The sequence below is a fragment of the Leucoraja erinacea genome, chromosome 24, assembly GCF_028641065.1.
Source record: "Leucoraja erinacea ecotype New England chromosome 24, Leri_hhj_1, whole genome shotgun sequence".
Taxonomy (NCBI): Eukaryota; Metazoa; Chordata; class Chondrichthyes; order Rajiformes; family Rajidae; genus Leucoraja; species Leucoraja erinaceus.
Genome location: NC_073400.1, coordinates 13,180,593 through 13,195,042, shown reverse-complemented (window position 1 = coordinate 13,195,042; position 14,450 = coordinate 13,180,593). Strand labels below are relative to the sequence as shown.

At 41.9% G+C, this 14,450-nt stretch overlaps 1 protein-coding gene across 1 annotated transcript in view; it reads left to right on the top strand.

The window, feature by feature from the left end:
• The first annotated feature begins 972 nt into the window (after window positions 1-972).
• Window positions 973-14,450, top strand: part of LOC129708655 (plakophilin-1-like) — a 36,322-nt gene continuing 22,844 nt past the window's right edge. Inside the window, exons 1-4 of the mRNA XM_055654549.1 lie at window positions 973-1,310; window positions 2,065-2,168; window positions 12,257-12,699; window positions 14,319-14,448. Coding sequence (XP_055510524.1) covers window positions 1,127-1,310; window positions 2,065-2,168; window positions 12,257-12,699; window positions 14,319-14,448 — 861 coding nt within the window. The 5' untranslated portion in view covers window positions 973-1,126. The remainder of the gene's footprint in view (window positions 1,311-2,064; window positions 2,169-12,256; window positions 12,700-14,318; window positions 14,449-14,450) is intronic.

Here is a 14,450-nt window from a genome sequence, read left to right as displayed (position 1 = left end):
GCAGCGTGGACTCTCAGCGTGGAGCGGGCGAGCCCTCGCCGGAGTGGAGGGCTTAGTTTGCTGGCCCGCGGCAGCCTGAAGCCGCTGTATGCAGAGCTCCGGCCGGCGTGGCGTCTGCAGCCCGGGATCCCTCTTGGGAGACTCGGGGGAAGAAGAACTCCAACTACCGGCCCGCGGCTTTCTTCTACCACAGGCGTGGCGGGGACTTACCATAGGAGCGGGGTCCCTCGCCGGGAACCCCTGGAGTGGAGCTTCGATTGCTGGCCCTGCGGCCTGCGGTGCTTCTGGCTGCGGCGCGAACTTTAAATCTTCGACCGCCGGCCTGCGCGGCCTACACCAGCCTGAAGCCGCGGTCTCCGGTGGGGAAGAACCCATTCTGGACTTACCTGGCCTTTTACCTTGTCCTTTTACCATCTGGATGCCCGCAGCGATGGCTGCGGAGGGTTGAGGTCCCGACCACGGGGGAAAATGGAGGAGGACTGGCCAAATGTTGTGCCTTCCACCACAGTGATGAATGCTGTGGTGGATGTTTGTGTTACATTTTTAGTGTGTTTGTGTGTTCATTATCATTGTACCGCTGCTGGCAAATTCATTTCACTTGCACTTTATGAGCAATGTGACGAATAAAACCGTATTGTATTGTATTGTATAAGGTGTGAAAATAGGACAAAAGGAATGGAGATTAGGGAAACTGTAGAATAGATCATTGTTAGCTGGGAGAAGCTAACAACAAAGCAAACAGAGATAAATTGTAGTGGGAGACAGGTTGGAGAACTAAGTTCTTGCTTTCTTTATTTGCTTTCATAATGCATTTACTTGAGTGTTTTTGTATTAATCCTTATAAAAGCCGCCAATAGGAAAAAACCTCTATTAGTCTGGATATGACAAATTTTTAAAATCTGCTAGCCACACCAATTTTTGCTCCACCCGCCCTCTTGGTACAGGGCTGGGCTGGGCGGGGTAGGGCGAGGCGAGACAGGGCGAGACCAGAGTTGCTGCGAGGTGCAAAGCAAAGATCTTAGAGCGGAAGATCTTTGGTGCAAAGCAGAAGCAGTTGAGGAGTTGTTGTGAAGCGGCGGAGGATTTGCAAAGAAGAAGACGCTGTAACTAGAAAGAAACCCAAAAGATGGCTTATCTCCGTACTGTGACGGCGACCCAAACATTCAGCAAACAGGATAATTCCACGCTGGCGCTGCCGCCGGCCGACAGGTTGAGCACCTTGGGTCGGGTGGACAGTGAAAAGCGAGTTAACAACCAAGTACGCCTCATGATGCAGAATAAGAAAAGTCCGCACGGGATAATCAAAAGAGGTACGGTACCGCTCTCTTGTCCCCCTTTTGCTCATTTTGATAAACCATTCTATCCCCTTTGAGAAATGCACTTGAGAAACTAAACCAAAAGTTTACCGTTTTAGCTGTCGCTGTTTAAAACATCACGGTTGATATTTTGCAATCAATACCAACACGTTATAACTTTAAATCAATTCCAGCACATTCCTATTTTAATTTGAGACGTAAAATGTGTTTTAACAATATTGGCAATTAAAGTTTGGCGTGTGTGCTTAAATATTTTAATTTCAGAAATTGTAATCCGTTTCTTAGTTACAGGTTACGTGTGTGTATTTTCCTTCTGACATTTTTGCACTGCACCTACAAAACTAGTGTTACAATAAAGTAAATATTGACTGCACACATATAAAATGAAAAACTTCAAATGCTTTTCAAAATATTGATGAACTTTATTTTGTTCAAAGAACCATTAAGTAATTATGCAGGCCTATAGTGCATTTTAACAAAAGGTGGTGTATTTAGTTTAGATAAGAATGGGTATTTTAGATTTTATAGGATTTGGATCACTAATATAATACCCTAAATATAACCATCAGTTTTACAGGCTATTAATTATAATATTAATTATCTAACTGCTCGGGTTTAGATCAAATAATTTGCAAATATCTGGTGCCTGTGAATTGATAATGGATGGCAGATTAATTTTTCTAATGTAGAATAACATTTGAGAATAATGCATTGAAAAAGTCTGTTCTCTGGTATTTTCTATGTGTAGACTCATCAAAAGAACAATGGAACACCAACCAAAAAGACATTTCTAACCTTGGAACTAGAATGCAAAGTATTTCTGTGGGGAGCTATGCGACTCAGAGGCCTAAGGTAATAGCTTTGAAATATATACTTTTTTTTTGTTTTGTTGACAAGTTTTTATAAACTAAATTGGTGATATGGATTAAGGTTAAAAATTCAGTCTATGTTGCAGCCCTAATGTGAATAGAATCTACAACAGAATATTAATCAACTGCGCCATTACAAAAAAATACTTTGGTTTGTTGGTAACAAGGAACTCCAGGTGCTGGTTAATACACGAAAGGACACAAAGTGCTGGAGTAACTCAGCAGGTCAGGCAGCATCCTGGGAGAACATGGATAGGTGAAGTTTCAGGTCGAGACCCTTCTTTAGACTGAAATAGGGTCTCGACCCAATATGTTGTACAGTGAAAGAAAGGCCTTTTTGTCGTGTGATATCCAGTCAGTGGAAAGACTAGACATGATTACAATCAAGCTGTACAGAGTGTACAGATACAGGGAATCAGTGCAAGGTAACATCCAGTAAAAGCAGATTACAGATAATCCGAGGGTTTCCAATGAGTAGAGGCTTAAAAGAGTGGAGTGATTGTAATGAACGATTGCAGATCCACTTCTGGGACCAGCACGCTCAGATTCGCCCGGCTTGGGCACAGTAAACAGAAATTCAAGTGATTTTTTTGATGAAATAAATTATTTGGGTAATTCAAGGAATGGAGTATGGAACTATTATGGTTAAATAATAAATTTAGTAGCTTTCCCTTGATCTGCACTGTTCACTACAATGAAGTTTGCTATCACAAGATCCTAGGAGGTAGTAGGAAAGTTTGTTCTTGAACTGTTGCGTTTGTTTTGTGATGTTGTTAGGTTGGGGGGATAGATTTGTATTTTCTTGGTCACGTGAGATATAACTACTATTCTTCCTGCAAAGACAATAACAAATTAGTACAAAACAAGCTCCTGCAAAAAGACATGATGTAGCATCTTTCTCATGTGAGGAAAATTGGCCATGTTCCCTTAAAGTTGCAGTTACTCCAATTTGTATCTGACGCATATGATAAATAAACATGGATACTTTTTCCAATTGTGCAGTGGAATTTTTACTTTTCACTAGGAAACCATCAGATTGGGTATCTGTCTTGAAAGATGGAAACTTTGACAATGCTGCAGTATTCTGTCAGAGAGAAGTGTTTATTGTTGTCACGTTAACCAAGATACAGTGAAAAGTTTTTTTTGGTGATTGCTATCCAGTCAGCTGAAATATTATGCATGATTACAATCAAGCTGTCCACAGTGTACAGATAGTCCGAGGGTCTCGAATGAGGTAGATCGTAGGACAGGGCTGGTCTCTAGTTGAAGGTAGGATGGTTCACTTGTCTGATCACAGAGGAGAAGAAACTGTTCTTGAATCTAGAGGTATGCAATTTCAAACTTCTGTACCTTTTTCCTGATGGGAGAGGGGAGACGAGTGAGTGACTGGGGTGAGACTGGTTCTTGATTATGCTGGTGTCCTTGCCAAAACAGAGTGAAGTGTAGATGGTGCCAATGGAAGGAAATTTGGTTTGCCTGATGGATATAATGAATAATAGCCTTTTGCAGATCATGTTGCAGGACATCCTCTGCACTATTGTCTCTTTATCAACAAAAACGATAATAAATGAACATGTGTTCTCCATTCTTTCTGAAACTGCTCATACATGCAACTTGTAGTCAACCTTAAATACAACTTCATGGTTCCTTGTATTCCTTTTGGTGACTTTATTTAAAAAGCACAATTTAAGTTGCTCTGTAATTTGAATGTTTAACAAACAAAAATGACTTTGAATTAATGTTATATGTCAACCATTTACGCAGTTTCAACTATAGAATATAACTGGTTGAAGTATTTTAAGTGACAAGCGAAATCAAAATGGAACAGTAACACTTGACCTACCAATTTCATCCGTTTCCTTCATTTAATGATTTTTACCTGAAGTGCGAAGAAGGGTCCCAACCCGAAACGTCATCAGAGATGGTGCCTGACCAGCTGAGTTACTCCAGCACTTTGTATCTGTTCTTATGAGTTACTTGAACACAATAGTCAAATTCACAACATCACCAAATAATTGTCACTTAATTTTTCCTTTCTTCACTACTTTCTTCACTGAATAAAACCCATATCAAAAATGGTTTGCTCAAGATAGCTAAAATCTAGTAGTTATTGGTGACTTTGAAACCAGTAACAAACTCTGTCCATTAAAAAATTATAGATTTTGCTATATCCAGTTCTAAGTTGAAGGAAATTCTCCTGTTGGCTATTTCTGCTTTGTTTAGTGTCCAGTTTTAATATTCCCTCATGACAGCATGTACTGTAAACATAAAACTTTATTAATAATGCAAAAGCAGAACATTCTTGTTGACGCTAATCGGAAACAGATCAGTCACTAGCTGTTTTTTTTTCCATTCGCACATTAACTAGCATCTGGATTTGACTGCATGATAACACAAGATATTTTCAAAATATCAAAATATCTCTCACAATATCTGAGTTTTTGAAATTAAAGTAAGATTATTTCCTTTAAAACAGCATTCGCAACTCTAATTGTGGATGCATCTTAAGATAAGCTAATGAAGGAGCGTGTTGGTAAAGTGCATCAAATACACCTTGCATGAATATTAGTTGAAATAAGTTGTAAGAGCTTTAATCATTTAAAACTGTTTTGTTATCTCATGTATTGATTCCTACATTTTATATTCACAAAGACTATGAAAAATTAATAGTGGAAGCAGGTTTTAAACTTACTTTAGCCTTTAAACTTGGAAGCAGGCTCTTTGGCCCACTGAGTCACTCACTGACCAGCGAACACCCAGTACATCAGCACTATCTTTCGCACTAGGGACAATTTACAATTCGCAAAAGCCAATCAACCTACAAACCAACAACTATTTGGAGTGCGGGGAAAAAAGGGAGCACCTGGAGATAACCACGCGGTCACAGGGGGAACGTACGAACTTCATACAGACAGCACCCATAGTCAGGATTGAACCCTGGTCTCTGGCGGTGTAAGGCAGCAGGCCGCCATAAACTATATATTTTTTCCTTATCGAAACGAGTGTTGTAAACATCCTGAAGCAATTAACACTTGAATTATGAGAGAAGATGAATAATAGGCTTTTATTAAATGCGCTCTGATACTGGAGGTTGATCCATCCCAAAGATTTTTCTGTACTATCCCTATATTATTTGTATTTCCCCTAGTCTTTATTTTTACTGACGGTTGTCGCTGTCATAGACAGACTTTACGTTCCATTATTATTAGCACTTAAATGGTGATTCACTAACTTAATCCTCTGAAGTCTGTGCCATGGAGTTACTCCCATGTTTCTGTTACACAACTTGAAGGATCATAAGCCTGTGCCGGGTGAGGACAGTGTGTGATTTGGAAAGGGCGGTGGATGATGTATCGGTTCTTGATGGTAGAGACTGCAAACTTAAGTGCTTTCATAAGAGCGTTGGCAAATCTCTGCAATGTGCTTGTTTAGTTTTGTTTAGAGATACAGCACATAAATGGCCCACCAAGTCAGCGCCAGCCAGTGATCTCCACACACTAGCACTATCTTACATACAAGGGACAATTTGCAATTTTTACCAAAGCCAATTAATCTACAAACCTGTACGTCTTTCGAATCGAGGAAACCGGAGCACCCAGAGAAAACCCATGCGGTCACGGGGAAAAATGTACGAACTCCGTACAGGCAGTATCCGCAGTCAAGATTGCACCCGGGTTTCTGGCGCTGGAAGGCAGCAGCTCTGCCACTGTGCTGCCCTCGTGAAAGAAGCAATGCATATTTAGAAGTTAGAGAGCGTTCCAGTCTTGCAGGTCACTATATTCAGGATGATGTTGGATTGTTCATTCAAGCTGTTGGAAAATGTATCATCACACTTGTGACATATCTTTTGAGTTGGAAAAAAATTGGGAATCAGTAAGTGCATCATTTTGCAGAGTGTGTCAATTTCTATTATTTTCTTGTAAGCAAGGACCCCGCCACCCATCAACTCCATCTACACTTCACACTACTTTGCAAAAGTGGCCAAGATAATCAAAGATTATTCTTCACTCTGAAGACCAGTCATCGCCCAAAATGTTGCCTATCCATGTCCCCTATAAATGCTGCCTGACCTGCTGAATTACTCCAGCATTTTGTGTTTTACTCAAGATTCCACATCTGCCGTTCCTTATGTCACTGTTTTCATCCTGGTCATTCCCTCTTTTCTTATCTCATCCAGCAGGAGGTACAAAAGCCTGAAAGCACGTTCCACCTGATTCAGGAACAGCTTCTTCCCCACTGTTATCAGATCGCTGAATGATCCTTCCACAAGCTAATGTGTAGTCCCGATCTCCCAACCTACCTCATCATGGACCTTGCACTTTTGTTTTATAATTGCAGTTCCTCTGTAACCATAACACTATAATCATATAACACTATATTCTGCACTCTGTTATTTTATCTTTGCACCACCTGTTGACTTGTGTATGACTTAATTATAAGTGTATATTATGATATGACTAAAAGGACACCGAGAGAGCTCTTTCTGTATGCCAGTACACGTGACGACAATAAACCAATACCAATATCTGTGTGGCAGGCCCATTTCAGTCAATAATAATAATCTACAGTATGTTAATGCTGGGTCATATAGCACCTACGTCTAGGTTAGTGTACGGGGTGATTGCTGGTTGGTATTTTTTTTTCTTCTCCCAGTTCTATCTAGACCCTTGGTTTCAAAATAATTTTGGAATGATTTTGTGCCCTTCACTTTAAAAGCTTTTAATAATTTTTACCGCACTCTTACTTTCTTATGCTTTTTTGTTTTGAGTTGGCATGTTCTCTTGCACGCCGAAGGCATATTCCTTCTATCTTTATTACATCTGTTCTCCACCCACTTCTTGGGCGTAACATTTATTAAGAATGTGATCCATCTTCTATTGTCATGTAACTAGTTTTGCAACAAATCCGTTGAATGCAGTTGGCTTTCATTTGTAGCGATGACCTCCAAACTTTTTCTTCGGATATCAGTTGACTGTGTCTAAAGATATTTGTATCATAATACACGGGCGAAGGCCATTCTGTCCATCAATTTGCACTGGCTCTTTAAAAGAGCTGATTCGTTTTATTCCCTTGCAATTTCTTTCCCAATAGTGTCTTCAGAATTTATTTCTACTGGGTTGTCCCTGAAAACAATTCAATAAATACAACTTTTCTGACACTTCATATTGATTGTTTGAAAGATACAGATTGGAAACAGGAATTTCCCAAAGCTGAAAAACTACCTCTGGCTTAATGTCAGCAGCCTATGACTTAATAACATGTAACAACCTCGCCCCTTGTTAACCGTTAGATGGAAAATGCAGTGCAAGATTGAGATCAATTTGATCAATTGAGCAGTCTGAAGAAGGGTCTCGACCCAAAACGTCACCCATTCCTTCTCTCCAGAGATGCTGCCTGTCCCGCTGAGTTACTCCAGCTTTTTGTGTCTACCTGAGATCAATATAACTTGTATTTAAGATTCACAATATTTGTTCATATATTTAATCCAAATTACTGCATTTACAAATCCTGCCTTAACTTAACACAAAAACACTAGTCTCACTCTCCCCAGACTCTCAGTTTGAAGAAGGGCCTCGTCCCAAAACGTCACCTTATCCTCTCCAGAGATGCTGCCTATCCTGCTGAGTTACTCCAGCATTTTGTGTCAGTCTTCAGTGTAAACCAGCATCTGCAGTTCCTTCCTCCCCTGCATCTGAATGCCTGACTTTTGTACAGCCCATACATGCAAATGGATCTGTGAGAGACCAGCAGGATGGATTTGCTGACTACTTGTGTGACTGTTCTTGGCACAAGTTTTAATATTTCTATACTAAAACCAAGGAGAATATGTTCTAGTGAACAAGTGATGTCTATTTTGCTGTCCTATCTAGAAAAGTTTTCTCGGCCAACAGCACTGTTCTTTTTAAAATCATCAAACATATTTAAAACCTCATCTGCAGTAAAATATAAACAATATATATCATTATGTTATTATAAGGCGTTTGGCAGGTACATGGATAGCAAAGGTTTACAGGAAATGGGTCAAAAGCACGCACACTAGGGACAATTTTTACAACTTTCCCAAGCCAATTAACCTACAAAACTACAAAAATACAAAACGATTGCATTGGTGCTATCTCGTGCACCCACACACAACTCACAGCTGACTTCATCAACTTCGCCACTAACTTCCATCCAGCACTCAATTACACCTGGACCATTTCCGACACTTCCCTACCATTTCTTGACCTCACTATCTCCATCGCAGGTGATAGACTTTTGACCGACATCCACTTTAAACACACTGACTCCCATGACTATCTAGAGTCTAGATTCTAGACTACACTTCTTCCCACCCTGCTTCCTGTAAGGACTCCATCACCTACTCCCAATTCCTCCGTCTACGCCACATCTGCTCCCAGGATGAGGTGTTCCACACCAGGGCATTGGAAAAGTCCTCATTCTTCAGGGAACGGGGTTCCTCTCCCCTACTATAGATGAGGCTCTCACTAGGGCCTCTTCAATACCCTGTAACACTGCGCTCTCTATCCCATCCCCCCACTCGGAACAAGGGCGGAGTCCCCCTAGTCCTCGCCTTCCACCCAACTAGCCGTCACGTACAACAAATAGCCCTCCGTTATTTTCGCCACCTCCAACGTGACCCCACCCTCGCCACATCTTCCTATCTCCCCCCCTGTCTGCTTTCTGCAAAGATCGCTCCCTCCGTAACTCCCTGGTCAATTCTTCCCTTCCCACCTGCACCACCCCCTCCCCGGGCATTTTCCCTTGCAACCGCAAGAGATGCTACACTTGTCGCTTTATTTCCCCCCTCAACTCCATTCAAGGACCCAAGCAGTCGTTCCAGGTGCGACAGAGGTTCACCTGCACCTCCTCCACCTGCATCCGCTGCTCTAGATGTCAGCTGATCTACATCGGTGAGACCAAGCGTAGGCTTGGCGATCGTTTCGCCGAACACCTCCGCTTGGTCTGCATTAACCAACCTGATCTTCCGGTGGCTCAGCACTTCAACTCCCCCTCCCATTCTGAATCCGGCCTTTCTGTCCTGGGCCTCTTCCATGGCCAGAGTGAGCACCACCGGAAATTGGAGGAGCAGCACCGCTTGGGCAGTTTGCATCCCAGCGGCTTGAACATTGACTTATCCAATTTCTGGTAGCCCTTGCTGTCTACTCCCCTTCTCAGCTCTCCCTCAGCCATCTGGCTCCTCCTCTTCCTTTCTTCCTCCCGCCCCCCCCCCCCCCCCCCCCCCCCCCACCCCCCCCACCATGCCATCAGTCTGAAGAAGGGTTTTAGCCCAAAACTTTGCCTATTTCCTTCGCTCCATAGATGCTGCTACACCTGCTGAGTTTCTCCAGCACTTTTGTCTACCTTCGATTTTCCAGCATCTGCAGTTCCTTCTTGAACCTACAAAATTCTACATCTTTGGAATGTGGGAGGAAACCGGAGCACCCAAACAAAATCCAAGCAGTCACAAGTAGAATGTATAGGTATGCTGCAAAGCCTACCTGAAGCGCCGCTGAAAATCTGTCCCAGCCCGTGTGCGCGATTTTGGCGCCGTTTAGAGGGGGCGGGTTTAAAACGCGATTTTCCCTAGGCTGCTCCAATCGAGGATGTTCAGCCTAGTTAATTATTAATGGAAAATCGCTGGAATATTCCGTCGCTTTAGCTATTATTAGTTTTAAAGGCTTTATATAATTGTTGTAGTAGTTTAAAAATTAACCTCTAAACCCGCGACCACCGGCAACTGGCAGGGTCTCATACAGCGGACAACAGAAGGTAGCCTGTTTGTTTTTACATTAAAAAGGGCTTCTTAAGATCCCTTTATACAAAGTTTAATGTTGCGAGTAGCTAATTTTTGGCCCATTATATCCCGCAGTATTTTTCTGGGCATTTGAGGGCACAAATCTAGCGCAATGTGAACGTTCTAAACCAGCGCGTTCACAGGAACCCACTAGAAAGCTGATTTAAATGGACTTTAATTTACAGCAATTGAACACTAAATTCCTATAAATTGGCATTTTCCCATTTGGCCTATAAATTAATGTAAATGAGATTTAAAAATCATGTTTTATTGTGAATTATTTGTGAATATTATTTGGACACTTAGGCTATTTAAAAATGTTAATTATTTATTAAGAAATAGATGGATGTTTAGATCTAGTAATTGAAGTTTGAAATTAGCTCCAATTGGGTAACTAACTAATTATATGCTTTAATTTCAGGTCACCCAAGTAAGATTGATTTATATTTGTTTCAGAATGCTTCAACCTATGATAACTGAAAATTTCATTCAGTTCTCTTAATTTTTAAGAACGTTATGGGCTTTTGACTGTCCACGATCACAGCTTTTTTGTTATGTCCATAGAAAATCAATGGGGAACACGATGCTAATTCCCGAGTATGAAAATGGCCATAACTTTTTAAATACTTGAGATATGAATGTGAATTAGGTGTCAAATTAAACTTCTTTTTATGCTTTATCTGATGGGATAAATTGCAGACTTGATTTTTAAAATCTCAAAATGTTGTAACATTGCTAGAATGTACAAACTCTATGCAGACGGCACCCATAGTTAGGATCGAACCCGTGTCTCTGACATTGTAAGGCAGCAACTCTACAGTTGCGCCACTGTGCCGCTTCTCATGATACATCTTTACTACCAAATAACACAATAAGAGAACTGAAAAATATAGAATTTGTTGGCAATTTATTTCAAAAATTTTAAACTGAAAAAGCTTTGAATACACAGCAGGTCAGGCAGCGTTGATGAGGAGAGAAACGGGTAATCTTTCAGGTCAAAGGTCTTTCAGAAAAGTTACATTTTTGTTCAAATGTCATTGACACAAAATGTCGACCTACTAAATATTCCAGATATCTTCTATTTTGCTTCAAATTTCCAGTATCTGCATGATTTATATGGATGTGGGATATATTTTGGAACATTGACATTTACTGTACTGTAAGAAATGTATCTGCAGCATTAAAATATCATCAACTTCAGCCAAATGTGTGTTGTAGAATTTCAATTGTAATTGTAAACTCGCACTGATCCAAACCCCACACCAATTCCCAATCTAGTCCATTAATGAGAGCATTAGGTTTACATTTGTACCTAAGTTTTTTGTCTGGCCAATTCAAGCATTGTAATGGACTGCAGAAGGGAATATTGTTCTGAAAGAAATAAAGAAAGCAATTGTTCACTTTGCTCGGTGAAAGGGGAATGAGACATAACCTTTTAGTGTTAAGCAGCCTCTTGTGGCTCACTGAGAGAATTTGAGACGTGTGGTGGAGTACAGGGAACAAATTTTACATATATGTCAAATTTCATCTAATATGGGTGATGGGAGAGTACAACTGTTCAGTAGCTCTGTAATTTAAGCCATTGAAGACTACACTATATATTTTACCAAGAACACTTGTTTTGGAGTCTCTCCTACTGTGTATTGCTATGCAGGGACCCTGAACAGTAGGAATTCGGTAGGAAGGATTCTGGTTTAAACATAGGATAGACACATAATGCTGGAGTAACTCAGCGAGACAGGCAGCTTCTCTGGAGAGAAGGAATGGGTGACGTTTCAGTTTGAGACCCTTCTTCAGAGTCTGACGAAGGGTCTCGACCCAATACATCACCCGTTCCTTCGCTCCAGAGATGCTGCCTGGCCCGCTGAGTTACTCCAGCATTTTGTGTCTATCTTCAACAGGAATCTGGTGCATGTTACTGCCCTCTGCCAGTGTGCTCATAGTAAAGAGTCACAGTGTACTGAGGTTGCTTCTGGGACAGGCAGGGAAGAAACGTCGGAAGCTTCCCCCCCCCCCCCATGTGGAAATGCCAAAGAGTAGGGGGCTTAGCGTTAAGGTGAGAGGGGCAGGGTTTGCATGAAACTGGAAAAGTATTTTTTACACAGTGATAAGTGCCTGGAACTTGCCCCATCGAAACGTTCCACCTGTCCATAACCGTCTAAACCTATCCTATCCATGTACCTGGTCAAATATCTCTTAAATGTTTTGATAGTACCTGCAATAACTATATTTATAGAGTTAATAGGCTTAACATGCTCAATTTATTTTCACAGAGTATTCATTATAGTAATGGATTTTCTCATATGGAAGACAGCCAGCATTATGGATCGGGATTTGGAAGAGGAACTCGGCAACGGAACATATTCAGTTCGTACAGCATGAAGGGGGGCCGAACGATCAGCGCCCCGTCCGGTCGCAAATACTCTGGCCCGCTGAGTCCGCAGGGTGACGACGTCTTTTTCAATGGCATTTCGACCAGCCGAAGTGAACCGGACCTCGTTAAGGTGGGGACGTTACCAATAATGAGACGGGTGAAAAACAACAACCGAACTGTAAATCGGACCAAGAGTCTTTATGCGAAAAGTGCCAGGACATGGCGTTCTCGCCAGCTCTCAGATAAGAGAAGCCCTGCTGATGTAAAGTTTGCTCAGTCGGGCATACAATTTCAAACTCCGAAGAGGGCTGGTTCCAGGAAGACAGGAACAGAGGGAGTGCGGTAAGTTTAATTATGATTTTGTTTTGATAAGATTTTAGACTCTAGAGATACAGGTTGAAAACAGGCCCCAAGGCCCACCAGGTCCGTGCTGACCAGCCTCCACCCCTGGCACTAGCAGTGTCCTACACATTAGGGACAATGTGCAGAAGCCAATTAACCAACAAACTACGTCTTTGGAATGTGGGAAAAAGTCCACTCGGTCACGGAGAGAACGCACAAAGTCCATACTGACAGTTTCCGTAGTCGGGATCGAACCCGGGTCTATGGCGCTATAAGGCTGCAACTCTACCGCTGCAACATTGTGCCGCCCCTGATACTCAGGGATTTCACTGAGAAAGAAGGAAATCATTTGTTTCATCAAGTCAGTTCTGGGTGTCTGCAAGGGCAATGTAGTTTGTGTCATTTTTCCTCCAGCACGGATTTTTTTTCTTCTCCAGAAATGATTGATTTAAAGGACAAGTTCTGTGTTATCCCACTCTTGCATTCACTGGCTACACATTGAGGGTGTTTGTTCAGGGACCAATTAATCTGCAAACCTGCACGTCTTTGGAAACCGGAGCACCCAAAGGAAGCCCAAGTGATCAAAGGGAGAATGTGCCAAATGCACGTAGGCAGGATCTCCAGTGATGTGAGGCATCAGCTCTGCCAGCTGCGCCACTGTGCCACCTTAGACTTGTTGAATCATATTGGAGATCAGGATCAGAGAGATAGATCCCTGGCAACCAGCTAGGAGGAACACGTGGTCTAAACTGAAGTGTTCTGCAAACCTCTTAACCTAACCGTATTTAGACTTCCAGGTATAGGAATCAACGACATACACAGCAATTGCACTTCTAATCATATATACAGACCTTAAACATTAACTTGTTTCTCTGTCAATAATTGTTAGGTTTAGAGATACAGTGTGGAATCAGGCCCTTCGACCCACCGAGTCCGCGCTGACCAACGATCAACCATTTACACTCGTTCTATCCTAGTCACTAGGGATAATTTACAGAAGTCAATTAACCTGCAAACCACTAAAGGGCCTGTCCCTCTTGGCAATTTTTTTTGGTGGCTGCTGGCATAATTGACTGAAGTACCAGGTCACCGACAAAGTCACGGCATGATGCGGCGGTGACACGGCGTGATGACGTATTGGCGCAGGGTATCTCCTCAAGTGTCGCAACATTTTGTTGCTGCTGGATTTTGAAATGTTCAAAATCTTTCGGTCAATGACGCCGGCAGTCGCCGAAAATATCACCATGTGGGACAGGCCCTTGCATCTTTAGAACGTGGGAGGAAATCGGAGCACCCGGGGAAAACCCAGGCAATCACATGGAGAAAGTACAAACTCCATACAGATAGCGCCTGTAGTCAGGATCAAACCTGGGTCTCTGGCACTGTGAGGCAGCAACTCTATTGCTGCACCATTGTGCCATCCATTGTTTACTAGCAGCAAGCATTAGGTAACAGCTTATCTGGAAAGTAGGTAGTCTTGAGTAATATTTTAGAGCAAAAAAAAAACATATGTTCAACTAAATACATTGCTAAGCTGTAAGTAAAATCATGCATTGTACAAAGTAGAGCTGCGTCAAAATTATATTTTAATTGCATTAATGTTTTATGATCTGTTGCAGTGAAATCGATGGAGATATGAACCTAAGGAAAGCAGTGGCTCTTTTAAACAACCCAGATCCCAATATGTTGGTGTTTGCTTCTTCCTACATCCAGCAGGAGTGCTTTAAAGATGATAACGCTAAAGCAACGGT